The following is a 27969-nucleotide window of genomic DNA, read 5'->3' as shown; positions in this document are numbered from 1 at the left end:
GTCCTTTTTTGGCATACATGGTGTCCGTAAGTACGTCACATATGAGTGACTTGCAAAGCGCCACTCTTCACAAAGAGCTGCGACGTCACTGAGCTATTTGCACACAATGGCAATTCATACATTGTGATCTCACGGGGGCGCGTCACGAGATCTGTGATACGATTGGTTGATAGATATTGTGACGCAAGAATCAGATCAGCTGACTGAACTATTTTTGAAGTGACCTTCTGTTAGCTGTTGCAGGCAGGATATGACCTTTTTTATAAAGGTGTGTCTGCATTGCTCAATATGATTGGTTAGCTATCAACGAGCCCCCAATTGAATGAATTTGATTGGTGCAAATAAGAGGTGTGTCAATAATTTATGTTAATATTACGTCATACGGCTGTCTACATGCATAGATACAGATGGGGTACGTTGTACTGGCAGATTCGGTGGCGTGGAACGTTTTTTCGTTTTATCTTCTGGAAGAATTACTTGTAAAATGACATGAGGCGATCAATCAAGAATATTATACGTATAAAGTAACGTGAGAGTTAAACCTTTCGAAAAAAAATCACGCGTTTCAACGTAAGTATGCTAGGTTACACTCAAAATATCCTAACTTTGGCCTAATGTGAGGTAACTTAGGCCTTACGGTACTGTATAATGTATACATGTATACTATTGTGCTGGTTAGTACTGTAGTGTAGTGATAGTAGTACTATACTGGTACTGCCTTCAGTACTGGTCCAGGAGAACTTCTTTAACTTTGACTTGATTGTGACTTGACCATTAGTCGAAAGAAGGAATCAATTTACCTGTTAATAGTCATACATTTACAGCTAAGTTAGGCTACCACTTAATCATCTCTAGGCTAGGCCTATATGGACTATATATTGTTAGCATGCTATGTATGTACTTGTCTGCTAAACCTAACCAGCAATTGCAAATTTTGAAATCATGATCGCATTTATAGAACATATTTTCTACTCAAATTGGGAGAATTCAAAAGTGTCTGAGAACTGAAAAATCACTGTCCAAACATTATGAAATCATTTCAATATATTGTTGTCATTACTGGTTTATTACATTTTGGAAATAGAATAAATTATACAGCCTATTTCATCAAAGTGTGTACCTTAAGGGTCACTTTACTATTCCCCCAAAGTGCTCACCACAGGGAAATTGCAATCATTCCTATATTTTCAGATTCAAGCAACCATTTACCACTGTATTGTACATAAAATTGACAATATTAAGAATAAAATCTTATAATTTGTAATTTAAGTTTTAATTGCACTCTGAGTATATATGTTCAGTAAGAAGTAACTGCATGTCATGTGATTTAATTTCAAGAGTTTAACAAGTGAGATTATTTGTCCTCAAATGAAAAGCTTCAATTTGATGTGTCAGTGTTCCATTTGAGGGTATCATTACTAAGATCCTACTTCTAGGAAGTTATTGTCTTTGTGAAGACTTTCAACAGCATTGCATTATTCTTTACAGATATATATAGTTAATGTTTTAGGACGCAACTGTCTAGCTGAAATTCATGTGATTAGCAGAAACCTTAGAAATCCATAGATCTTGCTGTAATTCAGAAATCAATTTACAGGAATTACTTCTTTTATCGTGCGGCAATATTCATCCAGTCTGATCATTAAGAATGTTTAATGTTATTTCAGTCATTGTTTATTCATTTTGTGTGTTAACCTTTTAAGAATCTTACTGATTATTTATACATATCTAATTTTTTTTTATCAAATCCTGTTTTCTTGTTGATATTTGATAGATCCTTGAACTCATTTTTATTTATACTGGTTTGAATAAATGAACATGAAAAGGTTCCCTATAAGACAAATCACAATTTTACCAAAGAACATTGACTAACATGTATATACTTTATGTGCATGAGTCAGTCCATGATGTAACATGATTTCACATACAAACTTGTGGATCTTGTGTTCCAGATATTCAGTGAAGTATTTTTACATTTTCATACATGTTTGATGGCACAAAGATCTAAGAGCAAACCAGATGAGGGAACCAAATACTTGACATGATATCCAATAATTCTAAATTGCTAACTCCCCAAACTGTATCCTTACTGGTACAGTTACTACAGTAGCCTAATCCATGTAATCGGCAGACATTTGTTCCAGAACTGTTCTGCCTGAAAACCCCTTTTCCATCCATCAATTATATTAAGTGACAAAATAAACCATGTATGTTTCATTAAAAGCTCTTTGTAAGATATTATATATACTGTACCAGCAAATTTTAAAAGCAGCATCCGGTGTTGGGTGGTGGCCGTAACAGATGGTGTTCTTATGTTGGGTTAGACCTGTAACTATTACTGTACAGTATATAGCTGTACACATTACTGAGCAAATTAGTTTGAAGGACTTACATGTATTAGGAGTGATTTGAAAGCGAATAAGCAGTGTGCACTGTCACCTTCAGCAGCTGTGCCGTTTGAACAACAGCTAGGTCACTGATACTATATGCTATATATACATATATTGTACTGAGCATGTACATAGGGATGCTCAGGCTATTGAATACACTCCACATGCAAATAGCTTAGGTGCAGTAAGGAGGAACTACTTTCCGTTTTAGTTCAAATACCCAGCTGCATGATACACACTATGTAATATTCAGTAAAGCCCAACAGTAGTCCTACATGAGGTGTGTACAGTATGCATGTGTCGTCATGTAGGTTCCTGAAATACAGAGTATTGTAAGCATTACAATACAGTATATCCTCTTTATAAAAACAAAGGTTTACTGTGGGTAGCCTATACATCACAGACCTTATGTGGAATATTGTTCTTAATGAGGAAAACATGAGTTGATGCTTGCTAAAATCATGGAAACTTATGTTGACTGTAAATGTAATGTAGGACAAACTTACAATTACATTTTGTGCTAATTACACTTTATGAGAGGGAAATTTTACTTTCAAAAATAATATACATACATGATCAATCTAATCTAACAATATTTTTAACAAACTTGTGCTCAGTTGTTGTATTTGAAAACTGATGTTGCATGTATGGTAATGATTTAAAAATGTGCAGTACCATTGTCAATAGGTGTTGGCATGGATCCAAGTTGTCCACCAATCACGTGCCAATCACAAACAATGTAGTTAACTTAATCTTGGTAGGTATGTTTGTATGCTGCCTTTGACCTATTGTTAATCTACAATGCTACAATCTATAGGTCAGTTGGAATGCATACTTAATTGATTGTGTTATACAGTAATGTGACCTTGATATTGACAATCCACAGGGAGGTGCTGAAGAGGTTCAACTGAACTCAGTTTGCATATAATAAGATGCCATCCTCCAGGAATTCTAGAGATTTTCAATTGTCTCAATCTCTTTAGTATCTCTTCCCCCCCCCCCCCCCCATTAGTCATCTCACAATTCTTGATTTGTCTTGACACAATCCTTGATTGTTGACAAACGTGAACAAGAGCTCAGAGGCTGGTGATTGATAAGGTTGTTTCAGTAAGTAAACAAAAATAAACTACATAAAAGCAGCTCTCTTGGAAACTGTTTTTCTCTTTCTGCTGCAGAGCTTAAAGACCAAGCCAACTGAATATCATGCTGAAGGCTGTTGATTTTCAACACCAGATCTGTGAGGCTGCTAGTACTGGGAATCAGTGACAGTAAATTGTAACACCTTCACATTAGGAGCATTGATCAACGTGACTCTTAAACACATACATTCCAGAATGGCTCAAGTTCAGAACGAGCAGCAGAAGATGGCGGTGGTGCCTACCACTGGTGTAAGATTAGTGAGTGGTGCACTGGCAGGGTGCTTTGCAGATCTACTCACTTTCCCTTTGGATATGGCCAAAGTAAGACTACAGGTAAGTCACAGTAAAAGTTCTACAAACAACTTATCAGAAAAACTTCTTCAAAATCTCATTTTAAGATCCATCTAGTACAGTTACAAGTGTTTGTTAGGAGAAATTTCAGGGATGTGATAATTTCTATAAATGTGACCAATGAAGTCTGTTAAAATGGAAACTATATAAAGTTTAGTCTTTTGGTAAAGCCTCTTTAAAGAACATAAATTAGTTGCATACATTTCTGGTGATTTTAGAACGCAGAGACAAATATTCTACTATGATGTTACCATGATTTAACTACAAAAAGTACTGTTAGCATTAAAAGGTGACCTTATTAATATTTCAAATAAATCCGGGGACATGCTGTTCATGTTGACCCCCCCCCCCCTCCTTTAATTTTCTCATTAGCTGTTATGAATGGAAATTATGGTAAAGGGAGGGTGGACTATTGAGGGCCTTTGAGTGTATTGGTGGTTCAAGGATAACATTCAAATGCTCAAGTTTACAACACCTCATCCTGAAACAAGATTTTGCCCCAAAAAAATGCAAGTCTCCTTATTGATGACTAGTGTAAGTTCCATTTGAAATACAGAGTCTGATAAAATAATTCAATGATCAGAGACATGTATTTTATCTATCATGAATGTAACACTCAAAAGTTAATTTTTAAGCTGTTTCTACAAACGGAAGGCAAAATAGATGAATTGAAATTACTCAGTCCGTTTTACAAATTCAGGTAAATTCCTTGGACAGAACATAAAATCTGGAGACAAGGTTAACCCAGGGACAGTTCATGAAATCAGGGAGTGCTCCTGGAGTCATGCACTACATGTATCGTCACAAATCCACAAGTCTACTCTGTTTAATTATTTGCTGAAGTTTTGTCATTTTTAATTTTATCCTCTCAGATACAAGGAGAGAGTGCAAAAGCTGCCAAAAGTTCCTTCTCCTTTGCCAAAGCCAGAGCTCAGAAGGAAAATTTCAGATATAAAGGAGTGTTTGGAACCATCTCAACCATTGTGAAGGAAGAGGGACCAAGGGGACTGTACAGGGGTCTGAACCCTGGCATGCAGCGTCAATTGTGCTTTTGTGGTGTCAGGATAGGGTTGTATGATAACATCAAAGAGGCCTACACAGAATTGTTAGGTAAGTGACTAGCATACAGTTAGAATTGTAATGTAGGCTTGCATAGTACTGTAGTTGACAGAAGCCTAACATTTGTAAGCCTCCCACAGATTGGTTATGCCATGAACATCTCCAACTGCTTTGGCCTGCTATTTTTTACGAGAATACTTGCATGAAAACATCACTGAAACCTACATTATACATGATGGTGTACAGTGTGTAAAAGTAAGTTGGCCTTCCCCTGTTGGTTTCTTTCTTTCTTCTCTCCATCCCTTGTCTACTAATCCCCTTACATCTATCTCTTTGTGTTCACCTTGCTCATTAACCTGTCTGTATTCTGTGTGTGTTTTTGTCCCTTCTGTTACTGTTACTTGTCATTGAGCCTTTGAAGAAGATCCTGCTAGGATCGAAACGTCAGGCCCAACTTACTTTTACACATTCTCCTACACAGGCTCTCTAGTGGATAAGCAGTTCTCTAACAATTTTATTTTATTTTTATTATGAGGGTGTACAGTTAGTGTGAATGGAGCATATTGTCCTATTCAGAATTATAAGTAGAGGGGATCAACTTGTAATCCTGACATTAACAATATTAATCACTGTCAATTCTTCTCATGAAATTTCTTCTCATGGCAGTTGAAATCTCTTCTTTTTTCATGATGATATATATTAAGCAACGGGTCATAGTCAAGTTGTCCACTAGATGATAACTCCCTACGTCGCTAGTTCCAATAATTGCCAATGATTTCCTCTCAGTAGTGTTAATGGGACTTCCCATCTTTATGGCGTTATTTGGGCAGATGGAAATTTGAGTTGGTTCCAACGTTTATGTTTGCAAAGTGAATTAATAGCTATTTTAGAATGTGGTGTCCAATGACAAAATCAACAAGTTCAAATGTGTCATAGATTTGTACGAATTTTAATATTTCTTAATTTGCTTATTTAAGGGGGTGTATGGCAAGGGGTTATTTGTTGACTTTCATACATAATGAAGTATTTTTTCATGGCGTGACCCTATAATTTGTTTGTGGGAAATAATTGCGGTATTTTAGTGCACTTTATCAGATTACAAGATAGCTGTGAAAACAGATGAGCAAATTAATTTGAGATATCTTGAGTTAATGCAAACATCATTTGAAAGCTAGTAACCTTGGATGTTCTTGTTATAGTAAGACTATCTTTTCATGTGAGCTATGGCTGCCATTGTAATAAAATGGTCAAGTGCAATGCTTATGATCACAATTAGTGTGTCAAGCTCTGCTCACCCACTGTAGTGTTACAGCTATATATAGCTTACTGTACATACAATACCATACCATTTAGTGCTGTTCTTTGCTATGCCAAAATACTCTATTGTAAGTATGCCATGATGTACACCATATTGCATCATAGAATACCTAGATACAGAACTGTACCATACCATACTGTATATTATACTTTACCATACAGTAATTTACTAAATAATACGTATGTAGGCCAATACTGCATTATACTGTACTGAACTCTATTATTTATACTGTAATGTGCTACATGTATACTGTACTTGTATACTGTACTTGTGTACTGTACTATGTATACTATAGTGTATTATGTGTACTTTACTGTACTAAAATATAATATGTATACTGTACTGTACAATGTATGGTACTATACTATGTGATCTATACTGTAAGTCTCCATGTATACTGAACTATCATATGTACTGTATTAAACTACTGTATGTGAACTAGTTATGTACTGTACTATGTGAACTGTGCGATACTATGTACTGTACTATATGTTATATATTGTACTGTACTATGTATACTTTACTTTACTATGTATACTGTGCAATACTATATACTGTACTGTACTATGTATACTGTTACTATACGATGTATACTGTACTGTACTATGTATACAGTACTGTACTGTACTATGTATACAGTGCAATGCTATGTATACTGTACTGTACTATGTGTACTGTACTGTACTATATACTATGTATACTGTACTGTACCATACGTTACTTAGCTTTACTTTACCATACCATACGGTACTGTAAGTACTGTACTATGTATATATGCTGTACCAATGCATACTGTGCTTTACCATGCAACAGTACTGTACCACCACCATACTACCTTTGCACCATATTGAACTACAGGGCTGTATGGTTTGCTGATTTCTTTTACTGTGTAATACTATGTGTGTTTTAATTATCATGTATTAATTACTGTATCATATCTGTTGAGAACTTGAGACACTCACTTCAAATCATCTGCTATGTACAAGCACTGCTATACTGTATGTAGCAGTCAATAGCATGCAATACTTAAAATTACATAATTTTCAATCTGTTGTTAATATTTTGACAGGCACAGATGGTGTTAATATCTATGCAAGGATAGCTGCTGGTATTACCTCTGGTGGTCTGGCAGTGGTCATAGCCCAACCAACAGACGTAGTCAAGGTGAGGCTACAGGCACAAGGAATGAATAAGGAAAGTGGAACCCAGTACAGGGGTGCATACCATGCCTACAAGACCATCTTTAAAGAAGAAGGACTCAAGAAAGGACTGTGGAAAGGTAAAATTGTTATAAGTTAAAGGATGGCTTTATATGCTGTAGACCAATCAAAAGCAACATTATCAATCCAGGTAATGTTTCTATAGCAACCATAGTGTTTGAGATTACCCTTTAGAGAAACATCTCATTACAGTATATAGCACCTACTATCATTACAGTACATAGCCCTTACTATCAATACAGTACATAACCCCTACTATCAATACAGTAAAAATCCCCTACTGGCATTACAGTACATGGCCCTGATATCATTACAGTACATAGCACCTATTATCATTACAGTACATAACCCTTGTATCATTGCAGTACATATAGCCCCAATATCATTGTTTCATCACATGTCATAGCTGTGACTTATTTATCACCAAAGTCACCTTTTATCATCCCATTGATGGATCGTCATGACACTTAATAAGTTCTAGACAAAGATGTAGCTGATTGTTAAATGTACTGTAGTTGATTTATTACACAATATTGATATTGTTCTATTGTCTTAGCTAGCAAATATGAGCAAGAAACCTGATTGTGGAGATAAAGTTTATCTGTAATGTTGCAACAAGAGAACAATCCATGGAGTTTGAGATCTCATCCCCTTACATTATTATCTTTTTACCAGTTCATACTGACACACAGGTAATGGCAAAACAAATAGAGTTTTGGGGTATTTTACCTTTGATCTCTGACCTTTGACCTATGATGTCACCAATCATGCTTTTCATAGTCAGGCACCTACCCACCAGTTTGAACTTGATAGGACTATTAGGACTTTCACACACTTGTTTGCTCACTCAACTTCATCGTGTACACTCACATGTCACGCAGTTGCCCACTCACTCACTCACTCACTCACACGCACCAACTTGTATTAGCTACAACCTATGACATTTCCCTTTATTCTAACCCTTTGTCTGGACAACCAATGACTATTGTTCTCTATTGTTTGACAACAGGTGACAGGAAATTTGTCACCAGTTGTGAGGCCTAGACATGTACACTTCCTCATATTTCTGATGTGGGGTGATCTCATCTCCCTACATTTACAGTACATACAGGGAGATCAGATAATAATCAGAGAGGATCCCTGCGAATCGTGGACGCATTAACAGCTTGACTCTCTCTACAGTACAGCAATGCAGCTGTCACTTAGTACATATTGCACATACTTGTAGCATCCAATACTGCTGTACTGTGCTGCATGGCTCTGACACAGCTGAGTGGACACTAGACAGTAATACAGACAAAGAGACACTGACAATTAGTCAATTTACTGAACTGTAACAGTAAACTATTTTGTACTGAAGATACTGGCTTTAGTGTATTTCCATTCAGTAGTGTAATTGCACAGTAGATACTGTTGCAGTGCGCTACAGTTAATGGTCACACTATACTGTACTGCAGACACTACCATGTCATTACACTCTACCTCAGTACTCATGGTACTTTAATGAACAAAACCACTCACACTTTACGGTACAGTACATCCTGGGCCGCTCCTGTATATAATGTACCTTTGTTCTTCTCATGTCCTAAAGGCTCACTACCAAACATTACAAGAAATGCTGCTGTTACAGCCTCAGAGCTTGTTTCATATGACATGCTTAAGGAGTACATACTGGGCGGCTCCTGTATATAATGTACCTTGTTCTTCTCATGTCCTACAGGTTCACTACCAAACATTATTACAAGGAATGCTGTTGTTACTGCTTCAGAGCTTGTTTCATATGACATGCTTAAGGAGTACATACTGGGCTGCTCCTGTATATAATGTAACTTGTTCTTCTCATGTCCTACAGGTTCACTACCAAACATAACAAGGAATGCTGTTGTTACTGCTTCAGAGCTTGTTTCATATGACATGCTTAAGGGGTACTGTACATCCTGGGCTGTTCCTGTATATAATGGAACTTGTTCTTCTCATGTTCTACAGGTTCACTACCAAACATTACAAGGAATGCTGTTGTTACTGCTTCAGAGCTTGTTTCATATGACATGCTTAAGGGGTACTGTACATCCTGGGCTGTTCCAGTATATAATGTAACTTGTTCTTCTCATGTTCTACAGGTTCACTACCAAACATTACAAGGAATGCTGTTGTTACTGCTTCAGAGCTTGTTTCATATGACATGCTGAAGGAGTACATCCTGAAAAATAAGATTCTACCAGATGAGTTTCCCTGTCACATTGTCTCAGCTTTCGGTGCTGGCTTTATCACAACCTGCGTGGCTTCCCCGGTGGACGTAGTAAAAACCAGATTTATGAATTCACCCGCTGGCCAATACGCTGGTGCATTAAATTGTGCTGCTAAAATGTTCAGAGAAGGGGGACCTTTGGCATTTTATAAAGGGTAAGCATTCTCAAGTATGATATAATTCAATGGGTTTGGTTTTTGAATTATTGAAAGAAATCAGAAATACATACTGTATATGTTTCAAATATTTCAAAAGGTACCTTTTGGGAATATTGAAAGAAATCTGAAAACAGGAGATGGGCAAGACTTTACATGAAAAAAAAGAATTAGTTAGGGGTGGTCTTAAAATAAAGAGTTTTATTATTACACACTCACATTTAATGATGTGGTTCACTAAATTAAACAAGTTTAGTAGGAGAAACGGAAGTGGTAGTAGTAGCAAATATTATTTAAAAGCACAAGGTCAACCTACCATGTATATCAGGGTTGTCCAACCTACGGCCCGCGGGCCACAGTCCGGCCCGCCGCAGGGTTGCGTCCGGCCCGCCAGAGATGCTCTACGGTGCGAAATTTAGTGAGTAGATTTATTGATAACAATTTGAAGCTATATAATCAATCATTCAGCCTTCTGGGTCCAAAAAACTGCATACAGGTCTCAGCGTAGGGGGGCGGGGTGGCTGGACTTTATTCATCTGTTTTATCAGGAAAGAAAATAAATCAGTGCTCACCGCGCGCAGTGCTCACATTTTGTTGCCTTGGGCTTCACGCAAAAAATTGAAAAATCGTAGGGTTCATGCGGCCCCCTCCTTCATCATAATCATTCCATGTGGCCCTCCTCTGCAAAAGGTTGGACAACCCTGATGTATATGATCCGGTTTAAATCCTAATTTAAAATGGTAATGGAACTGTTGCTGTGTTATCTACTGTATAAATGTGAACAAACAGCATTGGTCTCATTCGTTTTTGCTCAGTGGTCTTCTTTGAAACAATCAAGAAATAATTCCAACTTTGTAAAGACATATCAGCCCAACAACAATTGAAGGTTGGGATTAACTGAACTTTATCAAATTTTATACTTTTATCTGTAAGATAGATCTGTCATCGGAATACACAATAAGTCCTTGATCCACTTAAAGAAAATTATGTGTTATAAATATCAGTTGTCATTTTCAATCTTCACTTTCCCAGTTATTTAAGGAAAATACAGTACAGTACTATAGTATTAATCCAAAGGTTGTAAAAGCCATTATAAGCTAACAGTCTTAGCGGACGTGGTCTTAAAATCGGCCACGGCATCCTTCTCCTCTGTCAGCCTGTTATTGATTGAATGGGATGCACTCTGTTACCAGGCTTCTGAGCTCATTTGTCACCCAACCGTCTGGCCCACACGGCCAGTCTGCCAGGGCTGTCAGCTAATCTGGCCATATCTGGAATGAGGGTACATGGCAACATTTGTCCTCACATCTATGGTGAAGAGTAGCTTTTATTGTTTGCATGTATTTTTTATTGTTTGTTTTAATATTTTAATTGTTTGTTCTTGTTACAGATTCCTCCCAAATTTTATGAGGCTTAGTGCATGGAGTGTGGTCATGTTTGTGTCTTTTGAACAACTGAAGAGAGTAATGATGGACTACAAAACTAGGGACACAAATTAAATCAATTTTACACATCTTGTGATTGGGAAAAAAGACAGAGATTCGGTGTCTGAGATGGAATGGATAACAGTGAAGACCTTTGTGGAGAACACCTATGGTCTAACAGAATAATGAACTGCAGGGAACAATTGGTTGTGATTAATTGAAATATTATTTCAAAAGTATTCAAATGGTGCTGTAATAGCATTGTTCACCCGTTAAAATTGTCTGACAACTGGTGAAAAACAAGTTCGTGAGAATGGAATGATTCATGGAGCCTCATAAAGATAATGTTTACATTGCTACATCTCAGAGATAGAAATATGTTAGGTGGTTCTGGTTCACTTCGGAGAATGAACATCAGGAGATCAGATCTGTGTTCATGATCAGCTTACCAGAGGTGAGATCTATGTTGATGATCAGCTTACCAATCTTAGACAAGACAGAAAACTTTAAATCGTGATGCCAACGTATTTAGTGAAGACTATTATTACAAAGTTGTTTGAATTTAAATTTATTGGAATTATTATTGTTTTTTGCAAGTGACTGAATATGTATAATTTAACAAAGTGAATGACAAGAAAAGTCAGACTTTTATTTTTTTCATTAGGGATGGAAACCAGGCTGAAGATGGTTGTCATGTTTAAACTTATCCTTGCTTTATCAGTGGTCAATATCATTGTTGAACAGCATCTTTATCTTAACATTTAAACTGTTGAGAATAGAATGCTAGCTTTATCCAGTATTACATTGAGTAGGCTTCATTGAGTAGGCTTCTTTGTTTTTCTATACTATATTGTTTTGTTAGTTGTTCGTATCAGTGCATATACTGAATCAATACTAATGACATATATACATGTGAGCTGCCTTCTTCCTATTGTATTATTGTATCTAAGAACATGAACTTAATATTGTATCTAAGAACATGAACTTAATATTGTATCTAAGAACATGAACTTAATATTGTATCTAAGAACATGAACTTAATATTGTATCTAAGAACATGAACTTAATATTGTATCTAAGAACATGAACTTAATATTGTATCTAAGAACATGAACTTAATATTGTATCTAAGAACATGAACTTAAGAGCTACATGAGACTAGGCTATATTGCTTTAAAAGGCTCAATTATACAAGTATTCTTAAGGTGCATTTTAATAGGATATTTTGCTTACTAAATTGAAGTATTATTATTCAAGCTACAGGGTATGGTGTAGTTAAGTCACATTTCATAACAGCCTGCCAACAAACCAGAAACACAAACAACATTGGTAATACTTATATAAATAGCACATAGGTACAGCAGTTACTGGTACTACACAAGCAACATTCCAACATGGGAGCATTACTGTAAGCTGATGAGTCTGTTCTTAAATCACAGCAACATTATCCAGCCCTTTGTGGGTGTTTATTTCAGCCCTTTGTCGGTGTCTGTTGCTTTTGTTTTAATAACTGATGGCACATTCCAAACCACAGTGCTTTCCATTTTTTTTTAAGCGATGAAAACAAAAAGTAAGTTTTACTAACTTTTGTGGTTTTCTGTGTCTCATAATAATATATGTGATAATCACTTCCAAGTTTATTAAAACACCCTGTTGTGGCATGCACAACCAGTTAGGATTGAAAGGTTATACCAATCAAATAATAATATGTTCTTGTAACATGTTTATATTTTCTGCTCCTTTCTCTCATTCAGTTTCTCAAACTATTAGAATTTTTTTTTTTCACAACATTGTCTGGCCACTTGAAATTTGCATATTTGCTTCTCTAGCTCTCAAAATTTTTTAGTTAATACATTGTTTCAAAACAATGAATACTTATTATTTCACAGGCTCACTGCTCACTTGTTAATGTGACTTTGCTATCTGGCAATCTTTAATTAAATAAAAATTGGTAAAGTATTCATGTTGCTAAGAATCAATTCAGTGAGAGGAATAAATCTTATTTCTATCATTTATGAATTAGCTACTGTAGCATTCTTAGTTTTCTTATTTTTAAGTATATAGCATAATGTACTTGTCTTCAGTTAACATTGCTATAAGTTAGAATCACCATAAATTTATTATATTTTCATATGTTGTTTATATCATATTAAAATTTTATTTGTTTGATGTTGGTTTAAAATTTTGAACTTATTGTATGGTCAAGTCTAACAAGATTATTGCATAACAGAGTTATTACTACTGTCTTTAGGTAACACCAAAGACTGGCAAGGCATTGTTAGTTACCAATGCATGTGACTGTGATCACTAAATACATGTAACACTGTCTGTAATTAGCACTAAATACATGTTAAACAGTGTTAGAAACAACACTTTCTGTAATTGGCACTAAATACATGTAAAACAGTGTTATCAACATCGCTGCCTGTAATTTGCACTAAATACGTGTAAAACAGTGTTATCAACAACACTGCCGGTACTTAGCACTAAATACATGTAAACAGTGTTATCAACAACGCTGTCCGTAATTCGCACTCAATACATGTAAAACAGTGTTATCAACAACACTGTCTGTAATTAGAACTAAATACATGTAAAACAGTGTTATCAACAACACTGCCAGTACTTAGCACTAAATACATGTAAACAGTGTTATCAACAACACTGTCCGTAATTCGCACTCAATACATGTAAAACAGTGTTATCAACAACACTGTCTGTAATTAGCACTATATGTAAAACAGTGTTATCAACAACACTGCCAGTACTTAGCACTAAATACATGTAAACAGTGTTATCAACAGCACTGCTGGTAATTAGCACTAAATACATGTAAAATCAACATCACTGCCGGTAATTAGCATCAAAGATACTGGAATCAGTAATCAACCTCATAGATGAACATTGTCATAGAGTTTCAACCAAACTTGCCATCTAAGCTCTTATTTAATCATGGGATTAACTGACAGTACTAATTTTATTGAAAGTATTTTCATTTTGTCAATAGTTTATTTTCCAACTCTAAAAGTTATCATCATGTTCAAAATTTAAAGAAGTCATGTATGAGCTGTTGGAATGCCAATGTGTGCAATACAAAACTCTTCCAGCCTTTTTTTTTTTTTTGGTTCCTTGCTGGAAGCAAGCAAAGGAACCTATGCAGTAAGGTTGGTGTGTGTGTGTGTATGACACTTGCTTGGGTCTGTGAGAACACAGTGATGGATATTGGTCATTCTTGCTATGTAGATGTATTATAGTGAGTAGTGCTATGTCGTTTTAGGCGCTGACCATATGAATATTAATGAGGTTATGGGGTGAAACGTCAAAATATTTACATTGCAATAACTCTGCAACCGTAAAACCGATTGTAGCCAAACTTAGTATATAGTTGTTGGTTAATAGCTGGTACATGCAGGCCATCTGGGCTGGGGAAAAAAACAGGGCCAAATTTATTCCCCCTCAAGTGCATTTTGAGACAAATTCTTTGGGCATCAATTTGTGGGGCCCAATATTTTTGGGTCCACATTTTTGGGGCTTCAATTTTTGGGGACAAATATATTTTTGAGCTAGTTTGTTTGAGCCAAATATATTTGGGACCCAATGTTTTATGGAGAGACCAACATTCAAAATTGCAATAACTCCACAACCTTAAATCAGATTGTTTTCCAAGCCTGGAATACAATTATTGGATAATTGCTGCTACATGTGGAGATAAATAGTATGATATTGGGTGATGACATTCAAATTAATGATCCACCAAAGTGCCCATTAGCCTTTATTCTTCCTTTCTTTTTTGGAAACAAAAGAAAAATTAATTTTGTTTGTAATACTTTGCATAGTGGACTGTGAAAGGTAGATGCACAGAATGATTTATAGAGTAGCTGCTAAGAATTATAAAATAACATTCATAATTGAGAAAATGTGATACTTGGTGATGTTTTAGTAAAGGCAAATTTTTTTGTTACCAAATAGTATTGATTGCACCCCATAGCAATGGATGCTATTAATAGCAACCTCAAAGCAATGGATGCTGTTATAAGCACCATCATAGCAATGAATGATATTAATAGCATCCTCATAGCAATTGATGCTATTAATAACACATTTATGAAGCAGTGATGGCTGCTAATTAAATACTCATATCAATGATATGTATTGTAAATCAGCCATTGGTTGAAATATATGTATAATAATATTATAAAGTGTAATTATTATTGAACATTTCAAAAAAGCAATAAATAATAAGATAAAGAAATTTATGCCAAGTTATTATGTCACAATCATTTGTTTAAGTTATCTGTTTCGTGATGGTTGCCTCATGATGGTTTGTGAATGTTGATTTACAAATCATGAACATTAATCAGCACATTAGAACACTAATGAGCGATTCCAATTTAGTGGTTCAAAATATATTAATTGTTTTTCAGTTTTGAATAAGACCATGTGCATTTTGACAATGTAACACTATATTCATCAGCAAGCCGGAAGCAATTCCACCACCCTCGTATTATGTAACCAGATCTCAGTGAATGGGTGCTGCCAAAAATTGTGTGACCTTCAGCAAACGTAAGCTTTCATTGAACCTTGCAACGCAACTTTCTGACATTGCAGTGTTTGACACCAGGGCACCGATTATGGAGTTTAAATTAAAAGGCAATTTCTAATTACAAAAATGGGAAAGGGTACTATTGATTACCAATAGGGGACACTTTTGAATCTTTCACAAATAAACTAGATGGCGCTTGGAACCTGTGCTCATATACCCCCCCCCCCCCCGTTACACCCCTCCCTTCACCAAGCTTAAGTGTATGACGGAATAATTGTCTACCCCTTTCATTGATCAGAAGTTACTTTATCCTGATGGTCAATGTAATCTCTCTTTCATTTATACCATGGTTCTGTATCACGACTCTGGGTTACACCGGGGTTGATCATAAGGTTACAGTCTCGATTAAAGTTTACCGGGCTTCATAGTGGGTCAAGATGGCTGGTTGTTTTCTTCCTCAAGTTCGAATTAAATTGGTTGGCTTTTCATTAGTATTTTGAGCGCTAAATTCACTCTTTACTGTATTCGTGTTTGCTGTTTTTTGCCTGGCTATATGTAACGCCGACTGGGGTTGTGATGCACTCGGTATATCACGACTTTTTATAATCTTGCTAAATTGATATTGAATATATATTGGCGCTATTTTGATTTAACATCAGACGATAATAGTGGAAAACCAGGACCAAATGCTTTCAAAATACACCTTAAAAATGAATATGAAATCTTTTGTCATAATTTCAAATAAAGTGTAATTGGAGGCAAAGAAAAGGGTGAAATTTTACTTTGAGCCGGTGTAAAATAGGTTTCTGAACAATTGCAATCCATTGTGTACATTCAGGTTGGAATGTGAAAAAATACGATTTTTCGTCCAAATTTGACAAAGTTGTAAGGCTATACCCTTATGAAGTTTGGACAATTCGGCCCAAATCACGACTTTTTATAATCTTGCTAAATTGATATTGAATATATGTTGGCGCTATTTTGATTTAACATCAGACGATAATAGTGGAAAACCAGGACCAAATTCTTTCAAAATACACTTAAATATCAATATGAAATCTTTTGTCTTAATTTAAAATAAAGTGTAATTGGAGGCAAAGAAAAGGGTGAAATTTTACTTTGAGCCGGTGTAAAATAGGTTTCTGAACAATTGCAATCCATTGTGAACATCCAGGTTGGAATGTGAAAAAATACGATTTTTCGTCCAAATTTGACAAAGTTGTAATGAATTTCGGAAACATGAAAACTTCGGGAAATTCGGCCCAAATCACGCACTTTGATATTCTTCCTAATTTGATATTGAATATATGATGGCGCTATTTTGAGTAAATACTAGAGAATAATAGTGGAAAATCAGAACCAAAATCTTCGAAAATACATTTAAATATGAATATGAAATTGTTTGTCTTAATTTCAAATAAAGTGCATTTGGAGGCAAAGAAAAGGGTGAAATTTTACTTTGAGCCGGTGTAAAATAGGTTTCTGAACAATTGCAATCAATTGTGTACATACAGGTTGGAATGTGAAAAAATACTTTTTTTCGTCCAAATATTGACAAAGTTGTAAGGTTATACCCTTATGAAATTTTGAAAAATTCGGCTCAAATCACGACGTTTCATAATCTTCCTTAATTGATATTGAATATATGTTGGCGCTATTTTGAGCTTATATCAGACGATAATAGTGGAAATCAGAACCAAATTCTTTTAAATTACACTTAAATATGTCTTAATTTAAAATAAAGTGTATTTGGAGGCAAAGAAAAGGGTGACATTTTACTTTGAGCACGTGTTAAATAGGTTTCTGATCAGTTGGAATCCATTGTGTACATCCAGGCTGGAATGTGAAAAACTCGATTTTTCGTCTAAATTTGACAATTTTGTAAGGCTATACCCTTATGAATTTTGGAAAATTCGGCTCAAATCAAGACTTTTTGTAATCTTCCTAAATTGAGGTTGAATTGATTTTCAAACCTTAATACAGGAGTTCAATTATTTTACAAGAAACCGCAAGACTAAACTATGAATAGGAACAAACAGATGAGATGCCAACGTCATGATTACGTCATTTCATATGAAAGATGCAGAAAGCTGTCAGTTTGTTTGAAAATATGTCAACTTCTAAATGCTGCTGAATTCAGATGCAGTTACTCCATTCCAATATCTATAACAGGCAATTTGAATGAAATGAATAATAAGAATGAAAAAGTACAAGAATGAACGAACGCTTATGTTTTTTATCAGTTTTATTTTGACTAATCAGCTAGCGGTGCAGATGGTGTTATAATCATATCTTTATGTACAACGTTTTCTTTAATATTTACATAAATCTGACGATAGGATGTTACTAGATCATATTTATCTTATCAGAGTCATCACAGTGACTATTTGAACAAAATGTGAGCATCTTTTGTTTACTACATATCAATATGAAACACATTTCTTGACAAATTCGTTTCACGAGGTTGGCGTTTAGCGATCCGATAAACTGTTAAAGGTTTATGTACCTACTCTTCTTTCTTCTGTATAATGACTTAAGCAAATTCGAAAAATCTATACGATTTTTCTTATTTTTAAGATTAGGTCTAAGTTGTCCCAATGGTTTTTTATGATATACATTGAACTGTTAAGGTCTTGACAAGGGCCAAATTATGTCATTTACGAGAAGGTATCACACAGGGCGAGTACATGGTCATTGAACGGCCGAGGCGTCGACCATCGGGTGCAAGTTCTCCGGGGTCTCTTTTTCCGATATTCGACCCCCCCCCCTCCATTGACCCCGTCGTCACGGGTCTTTAGCCACCCGATCGCCTCTTTCGTCAGTTGTTTGGGTACACTTCAGTCATGCTTGTACGTTCAACAGTTGGTATACTCCCATTCGCATTACGAATAACCTGAACCCAAATTACAACCATAGAATAATAAAGTCGATCTTTCTGTTTCCAAAAGACTTCTGCAATCTCCAACTATAGGTTCATCTTACACTAAGTCATCAACACCATATATAGTTTAATCTTACACCAAGTCATCAACACCATATGTTAATCTTACACCAACTCATCAACACCATATGAAGGCAATATGCATTAGTTCTGACTTCGTGCCATCTTTGGGTTCTTGCAATATGGATGAACAATCTCCTGTTTTAATGTGGTTAATGCGGGATTATCGCGGGATTAGCACGGGATTACGACGTAGACAAACTATCGTTCATAAGCTTATCGAACAATAGGTGGCGTGCTTTATAAATCAAATCCAGTCAAAGGAAGGTAATATTCCCTACTTCAGCATTGATGTGTGAAATTGTAATGCGGTTTCAGGAACTGATCAATGGATAATTTATAGAGACCTAAAAAAATATGTTCGGTAAGAATATGACAGTACATAATAACGTCTCCGCCTGACTGCTAAGATTCTAACAACAATTAAAAACTTAATCTCGATTAGCCCAGAAGGAACATCGTCATTGTTGATCAAAGAATACCTCTCTTAACATGTAGCAAAATCAGATAAATTTCTTATTTTTTTACAAAAATATTCTTTATTGACATTTTAGCCAAAAACGTCATTTACATTAATCAGAAGAAAAACTTCGATAAACAGTGGTACATTTTAGTTATAGAAGATATAATTGGGAATACCTTAACGTATCTTCCCATATGATATCACGAGGACACATGTAAAAATAAAAAATCCTTTTTATGAGGCTATTTTTAAATATTTGAAAAGAATACCAAGACAAAAAACCCTGTTGCAATGCTACCACGGTCCTCGTGTTATATTCACGAGTTAGCACAAAGCTTTAAGTGTTACCATGGTCCTCTTGTTATATTCACAAAGCTTTAAGTGTTACCATGGTCCTCTTGTTATACTCACAAAGCTTTAAGTGTTACCATGGTCCTCTTGTTATACTCACAAAGCTTTAAGTGTTACCATGGTCCTCGTGTTATATTCACAAAGCTTTAAGTGTTACCATGGTCAACTTGTTATATTCACGAGTTAGCTAAAAGCTTAAAGTGTTGCCATACTCCACTTGTTATATTCACGAGTTAGCTAAAAGCTTAAAGTATTACCATACTCCACTTTAAGTGTTACCATGGTCGTCCTCTTGTTATAGCACAAAGCTTAAAGCATTACATATATTTGTCTATGTGGCACCCAAGTGTTATCGCAAAGCTTACGGATTTACCATATAGTGATCGTGTGGTACTTAAGAGTGAGCCTAAAAGTAAGTGTTAACATAGCTATATTGTGGTACTAAAGAGTAAGCACAAACTTAAAGTGTTACATATATTCATCTTGTGGTTACGCAAAGCCTAGAGTGTTATCATATATAGTCATCGTGTGGTAATCAGGAGTAAGCACAAGCTTAAAGTGTTACATATATTCATCTTGTGGTAACACAACGCCTACAATGTTATCATAGCCATATTGTGGTACTAAAGAGTAAGCGAAAGCTTAAAGTGTTACATATGTTCATCTCGTGGTTACACAACGCCTAGAGTGTTATCATATAGTCATCCTGTGGTAATAGAGAGTATAAGCACAAAACTAAACGTGTTAATGTATTGTCATCGTGTGGTTGACACGAGTTTGGAAACGTTGTGTTACTGGCGAGATCAAACTGGAGGAGGTCGCGTCATAACTATGTCATTAAAGTGTTTTATTCTTTTGCTTTATGTTAAAAACATCATATATAATGCACTTCATCTGTGGCTGAAGGTCATTAATTAGGTCAAAAGACAATTAGGAAATTAACATGTTTGATTCACTAATTAGAGAAACCGGTAAGAAGCTTACAACTATAGTTACTACTCAAGCTAGAAAATTACAAAATGTATGAAACAAGTTTAGTGGTAATGCTTGAAAATGGTGAGATTTTAAGATGCAATTAAACTGTGTAAAACCAAATTCAGAAACTAGAAGAATGTTGATCTAAAGTACAAATTACCTACGAAAGTATAAAACGTACAAACATATATAGAACTGCATATTTACTCAGATTGCCAAAAAAAATAAACAATAAATGGACGACTAACGTATATTTTCAGACATAGTTAGTTGAGATGTCACCACATGATATCCAAAAAAAGCGTATAAAAAGACGTATAAATGAACAATACTAGAGTAATGCACTAGAACAGCCATTAAGTGTACCCATTAAGACACTGAACAATAGGAACTCACATCTCTGTGCACGCCTACAGTATATATATGTATAGATATATATACAGTGCTTTCATTATCTTCCTTTCCATTCACATAATATACAGAGACTATGCTAAAGTGACGATGAATAACACCATTCGGAATTCTGTTTTATACTGGTAGCTTTAACGCAACTTCAACATCCTAAGCAAAGATTTTTGCTGAATTTGTCTTGTTTTTGAGTGAAAATTAACGTATCCATACTTTACGAAAGGAAACTTTTTTAATGTTGTAGTATAAGTACATAACTTTAAAGTTCATTCAAACCTAGCTACTGGCTGGTAAAATAATGTACACCCCCCCCCTTCTTCTTCTTCTTCTTCTACGGTCCATCAAACCCAACAAAGAACAAAGAGTATTTTTCTCACCATCAACATAACTTAGAACAAAACAAATATAATAAGACCACGTCGCAATGATATGGTTGAATCAGTGGTACCCCTTTGTAATAGTTTTGTTCAGTTTAATTTGTAAAATGGATGCATTTTCAACAGTCAAACAGGAAACATGACTAATCCCAAAGATAATAGACTAGTTGTGTCTATACATTGCTTATACTGTAGTAAGCTAGTCTTCCCTTTCATTCTGCAAATTAAAACTGGTATTTTTTTTAATCCTACATTTTAACGTTCATATTTCAGACTCGTTACGCTAGCATGAATTATTCGTTTGGTTTTTATCATAAAATGACACAGGTTTGTATCGCCGATTTAAAAATTTCGTAATCATCTTTGCAGAGTACATATTAAAATCAAACTGAATTAATTATATTCAAATCAAACTAAATTAATTATATTCAAGTCAAATTAAATTAATTAAATTATGTAGACTGGTTGGTTATGGTATTTGGCGTGATGTGATGACGCGATGTAGGATAGTGTAAGATCATGTTGTCTCATGTTGTCTCATGTTTTCTCATGTTGTCTCATGTTGTCTCATGTTGGATCATGTTGTCTCATGTTGGATCATGTTGGATCATGTTGTCTCATGTTGTCTCATGTTGTATCATGTTGTCCCATGTTGGATCATGTTGTCTCATGTTGTCTCATGTTGGATCATGTTGGATCATGTTGGATCATGTTTATGTGTTGGAAATAGACTCCAGTTTAATTGTACTCCATAGGTAGTCATGATTAATTTCATATCATCAATATCCAAAGTCCCCCACTGATCACCAATTACGGTTCCTTGCAACAACGAGAGCTTTATTGTCTTTTAATATATTACATCAAGTTCATGTGGCTTAAATGGTTTCTCAATAGTTTAATGTTCAACCTACTAATCGTGCTGTTATATAAACCGAAAAACCAGTAGCTACCGGAAGAACTTCTGCCAGATACGACACAAACGGTGTTTCATAGCATAAAGGTCAATTAAACAGCTTCTAACTGATTTATTCATTTGATTGTTGAGAATTCCCCATGCAATTCTTCAAGCCACCTGCTACCACGGCCGCTGAGAATGAAGGCGCTGATTCCTGAAGCTGGTACCAGTGTGCGATTGGTGTGCGCGGATTAGCCAACATTTCTTCCCAGTGTTCTTTGCCTTGTCCAACACAGAATGATCCGGTCTCACATACCCCTATCAGCTCACTGTGACCAACCCTTTAAGGAGAAGGTGTAAAGAAAATGAAAATCACTGACATATAATAATAATAAACTGGTTCATGTTAAGGGACGGATCGGGATATAAAGATGGATTATTCTACGGCGCTCTAAACGTTTTATGTTTCGGACAGTGGAGGGTGTGGAAGGGGAGGGTGTGGAATGGGAGGGTGTGGAAGGGGAGGGTGTGGGGGTAGTGGCGGATGAGACGTTTGTTTTAAATGTTAAATATGTTTTTCGTGAAGCTACTGACAATGATATGATCGATTGAGAATAGAAAGGGTTAGTTTTCTTTGAAATATAAACATCAAAGCAAAATGATAATATTGTTGCAAATGACAAGGACAGTTTAGAGGGGCCTTGGCATAAGAGTACATTGCCAGCTAGGAAAACATAATTTAGAAGTTATAAACATCTGTAAACAAGGAACAATTTACTTCAAGACAAATGTACTGGTAAGAAAATCGTTATTTATAAGGGTTTTCCCCTGCCTGCTCCAAATTATTTTCGATTAAAGAATCTGCTTCCATTCCATCAAAACATGTCTTCATTTTTTATCCATAATAGTAAATGCATGTATATTTCATCTCAAGTCTACAACTTATGTATTCTTTCCATCATTGATATCCTTCATTAATCATTTAATGCTAGATCCAGAAATCAGTAATCGCTTTAATCAGTTTGAATATGCTAATTTTGTCAGCCGTTTCTTGACTCTTCTATACCCTCTCTAAATATTAGTACGTAAATATATGCAGGGATGAGTAATAACCAACAGAAATGTGTCCTTGAAGATAAATCGCTTCACTAGCATGCAACCAAGCGAGATATTTCAGTTTATGGTTATCCTATAATACATAGATAGACAAGAACTGAGCGCAGCTTACACTATAGCATTGCCTTATTACCTTGAGTACAACATTATCCCAACCTTAGTTTTCTACGTATTGATGACATGTGAATACAGTCAAGGACTGTCAGAAGCTGTCAACGACTGCTGAAGAATGCCAAAAACTGCAGAAGACTACAGAAGACTGCACAAGACTACACAAGATTGCCAAAGACTGAGGAAGACTACACTAGACTGCACAAGACTACAAAAGATCGCCAAAAGACTGCCATAGACTGCTAAAGAATACAAAAGGCTGTACAAGACTACCAAAGATTGCCAAAGACTGCCATAGACTGATGAAGAATACACAAGGCTGCACAAGACTACACAAGATTGCCAAAGACTGCTGGAGAATACACAAGGCTGCACAAGACTACACAAGATTGCCAAAAACTGCTGAAGACTACACAAGACTGCACAAGACTACAAAAGATCGCCAAAAGACTGCCATAGACTGCTAAAGAATACAAAAGGCTGTACAAGACTACCAAAGATTGCCAAAGACTGCCATAGACTGATGAAGAATACACAAGGCTGCACAGGACTACACAAGACTGCCAAATTCTTCTAAAGACTGCCAAAGACTGACGAAGAATACACAAGGCTGCACAATACTACACAAGACTGCCAAATTCTTCTAAAGACTGCCAAAGACTGACGAAGAATACACAAGGCTGCACAATACTACACAAGACTGCCAAATTCTTCTAAAGACTGCCAAAGACTGACGAAGAATACACAAGGCTGCACAATACTACACAAGACTGCCAAATTCTTCTAAAGACTGCCAAAGACTGATGAAGAATGCACAAGGCTGCACAATACTGCACAAGACTGCCAAAGACTTCTAAAAACTGCCAAAGACTGCTGAAGAATATACAAGGCTGCACAATATTACACAAAACTGCCAAATTTTTCTAAAGACTGCCAAAGACTGATGAAGAATGCACAAGGCTGCACAATACTGCACAAGACTGCCAAAGACTTCTAAAAACTGCCAAAGACTGCTGAAGAATATACAAGGCTGCACAATACTACACAAGACTGCCAAATTCTTCCAAAGACTGCCAAAGACTGATAAAGAATACACAAGGCTGCACAAGACTACACAAGACTGCTGAAGACTGATGAAGAATACACAAGGCTGCACAAGACTACACAGGACTGCACAAGTCTTCTAAAGACTGTGAACAATTTTCAATAAAATAATCCTACAAGGAAATATATTTAATTATTAATTAGTCATACAAGTCCAAGATTGCTTGGAACCTCTATAGAGCTATATAGACGGAATGCACTGAATGTTTTTAGAGGTACACACCGCAAAATGCCAACGTTTACAGCTATGTAATGGATACAAGGTTTTCAAAGTATATCTTCATTATGACGTCTGCTTTCGTCATCATTACACTGAATAATATGTGGAAACCATTGAACGATTCAGTGAGTTCGTACCAAGTAGTAGATGAGCAAAACTGGGAAAGAATTAATATTGTCGAAATCCTGACTCAAAATTAAACCTAAAGAGATTTCTTGAAAGCCGTTCATGACATACGGACCATCTACCTAAGACAGGCAATTAAACTAAACCACGTCCATGCAATTTAATTTTTGATAAAAACATAACATTTGAACGTGGCTCGTTCCTTACAGATTTAATTTTAATAGTAGGTTGCCCCTTCACAAATCGCAACCCAATTAAAGGTGATGACACATATGCCAATGACGTTGTTACCCAATCAACATGCAATTGAACTGTACAAAACAGTTTATCGAATGTGAACTATTTCAACATATTGGCTGTAAGCTTCATCATGATGGACACAGGTCTGAGGATGGGGGGGGGGGGGTGGGGGTCAGATAAGGAGAGGGGCTGATCAGGTGGGCAGAGGGGGACAGATCAGTTGAGTAGAGTGGGACAGGTCAGGTGAGGATAGGCGACAGGTCAGGGTGTGCAGCCCCGGGGATGAATTAGAGGACTGAGAGGTACCGGTCAGGGGGTGTAGCTCAGGGATGAATTAGAAGGCTGATGGGGAGAGGTCAGGCAGTGTAGCCCAATGATGAATTAGAGGGCTTGAGGGGGACAGGTCAGGGGATGTAGCCCAGGGATGAATTGAGGGCTGAGGGGGACAGGTCATGGGGTGTAGCCCAGGGATGAATTAGAGGGCCGATTTCGCATGATACAACGAAAAGAATGTTTGTTATTTTCATAATATACTAACAGAATAATGAAGGTTCCGTGTCAGTGATGTGTACGAGGCTCTACCAGACAATAACTAGTTCAAAGACATTAATGGTAATTAACTTTGGTTTCGCTTATTAACGCTGTAGTTGCGAACAAGTTATCTGTTTATCAGATGAGTGAACACTTACCAATCATGATCCACAACTGCTATGACGAAACAAACACTGTCCATTGTTTCAGGCGTGACGTCAAACACTAATGCTTCGTTGTATATGGGGTTTAATGTGTTCTTCTTGACTGCTGTTTTCTTCTTCTTTATTCGCTTTCCGAGGCTCATAAGGGATACCTTAACATATGGATCTGGAAAAAAAGGCAAATTACATGAATCATCAACTTTAATACAGAATACCAAGCGTGTGAATGTTCAAACTTGTATGAATATAATAACTTTTTAACGTTCAATATTCAAGTCACGTGATCTTGAGAATGACTTCTCATACTTAGCAGGAAGTCCGACTTATCTACAGATTGAACTTTGAATCTATTAAATGTTTGTTAAATCAAGAATTATTGAAATGACATGTCTATCAACCACAACGACACATAGTTGTTGGATTTATGTTGGGAACTAGTACTATTCGCCTTTATACTGTATTTTTCTATTGTTGTTAATATAAATTTTAGATATACTTATAATAAAGTGGGGAGGGAGCAGGGGGGGGGGGGGGTTATTAAGGCATAATTACTAATTACTGTCGAAGGAATTCTTGTCCGTCTTATAAATGGAATGACTCACAAGTTAAAATGTCATCAAAGTTAAAAACAACTGATAACAGTTTCCAATTTTTTTCTCAAAATTTAGATATTTACATTTGATACACATTTCAATACAACGAATTGTTTCACATGTGTTTTGTATGCAGCCCAATGTGACAACGCAAATAGCGTACTTTTATACTATCCTCTTACTACCTTTGTTACTCTGCACTAGACATAATGCCAATCCGTGTTTGAGAAAGCCTTGGGAAAAGGGAGGAATACAATTATTCCCCGTCTCCGCCTCTTCACGCTCGGGTCAAAACACCAGCAGTCACCCACGGTCCTCCGCCCCTTAATACTCCCACCCCCCTCCCCCACAATCTCTGAAGGTGGCGTACACCATATAGATTATATGTAAATCCGCCCAAGTGTTCTCAGAAAAAGTGCCAAAAAACACCAGTAGAACATTTCTTTATGTTATATGTTATCAAAGCTGTTTTCGTGGCTTTGATGTCAGAGTAACTATATAGAAGAAATTGTGGTGCACAAATTGGGTCAATTGAGGCAATTAAAGACCACTTTAGGCCTCCCATGAGCAGAGCCCGAAAATTATTTACTCAGTAAAGAGGTTTGTTTACAAGCGACGAGAAATTCAGGCTCTCATAGCGAAATATCGTCATGGTCATGATAAGGAAATTGAAGATGCCATAAATGGCCAACGTGTCAGCTAAACCATTGCTGGGTAGGGTTTACCTAGTGAGAAATATTACAAAAACTTAAAGAGTCCACATCACTTTGAAGATTTAAAACACCCTCCGTCCAGAGCCTCTCACACCAGTCCAAAGTCTTCAGCTGTATACGAGTATCACTTAGTTTGTTTTCCCATATAACCAAATACTGTAACCACTCTCGCCTGTATTGTGCATGAATTACCGCAGAAACATAATATTGAGGTGACATGTCCGGTACGGCAATATCCCTTCCCCCTTCATCAGATTGACATGTAAAGTTTCTTATAACTGTTTAATGTTACACGATTCGGTTATAGTAGATTTATTCATTTTATAATTCATCAATATTATCATCGGCAGATCAATTAATTTTGAGTCTCGTGGTGTCTGTTGTCTGTGATATATGAGTTTTTGTAGGATCAATCGATTTTTTGTAGGACCTGTCGGTTATGTAGGATCTATCGATTTTTTGTAGGACCTGTCAGTTATGTATGACCTACCGTATCGGTTTTTGAAGGATCTATCGGTTTTGTAGGAACTATCGGTTTTTGAAGAATCTATCGGTTTTTGTAGGAACTATCGGTTTTTTAGAATCTATCGGTTTCCGTAGGATCTATTGGTTTTTGTAGGATTTATCGGTTTTGTAGGATCTATTGGTTTTTTGTAGGATCCATCGTTTTTTGTAGGACCTATCGTTTTTTGTAGGACCTATCGTTTTTTGTAGGATTGATCGGTTTTGTAGGA

The 27969-nt window shown here is 36.1% G+C and overlaps 2 protein-coding genes across 7 annotated transcripts in view; one reads left to right on the top strand and one right to left on the bottom strand.

The window, feature by feature from the left end:
* Positions 1 to 390: 390 nt before the first annotated feature.
* Positions 391 to 15558, top strand: LOC139959965 (dicarboxylate carrier UCP2-like). Its single transcript, XM_071957963.1, has 6 exons — positions 391 to 570; positions 3566 to 3862; positions 4753 to 4990; positions 7327 to 7536; positions 9598 to 9880; positions 11271 to 15558. Exons 2-6 carry the CDS (start codon positions 3725 to 3727, stop codon positions 11377 to 11379), a joined length of 978 nt encoding a protein of 325 aa, XP_071814064.1. The 5' UTR covers positions 391 to 570; positions 3566 to 3724; the 3' UTR covers positions 11380 to 15558.
* Positions 15559 to 21361: 5803 nt separating this feature from the next.
* Positions 21362 to 27969, bottom strand: part of LOC139959656 (synaptotagmin-6-like) — an 84788-nt gene continuing 78180 nt past the window's right edge. For all 6 annotated transcript variants that reach the window (XM_071957485.1, XM_071957555.1, XM_071957772.1 and 3 more), the window contains 2 exons: positions 25924 to 26095; positions 21362 to 22658 (listed from right to left, as the gene is read on the bottom strand). In XM_071957485.1, the coding sequence (XP_071813586.1) occupies positions 22448 to 22658; positions 25924 to 26095 (383 nt within the window). In that variant the 3' untranslated portion in view covers positions 21362 to 22447. The remainder of the gene's footprint in view (positions 22659 to 25923; positions 26096 to 27969) is intronic.

The sequence above is a fragment of the Apostichopus japonicus genome, chromosome 1 (genome assembly GCF_037975245.1).
Source record: "Apostichopus japonicus isolate 1M-3 chromosome 1, ASM3797524v1, whole genome shotgun sequence".
Lineage (NCBI taxonomy): Eukaryota > Metazoa > Echinodermata > Holothuroidea > Aspidochirotida > Stichopodidae > Apostichopus > Apostichopus japonicus.
Note: the sequence above shows the minus strand (reverse complement) of the source record. Positions and strands in the feature narration are given on the sequence as shown.

Coding starts and splice junctions, on each gene's coding strand:
- LOC139959965 (XM_071957963.1), top strand. CDS start 3,725: ATGGCTCAAGTTCAGAACGAGCAGCAGAAGATGGCGGTGGTGCCTACC. Junction 4,991..7,326: donor GGCCTACACAGAATTGTTAG/GTAAGTGACTAG, acceptor ATATTTTGACAG/GCACAGATGGTGTTAATATC. Junction 9,881..11,270: donor CCTTTGGCATTTTATAAAGG/GTAAGCATTCTC, acceptor TTCTTGTTACAG/ATTCCTCCCAAATTTTATGA.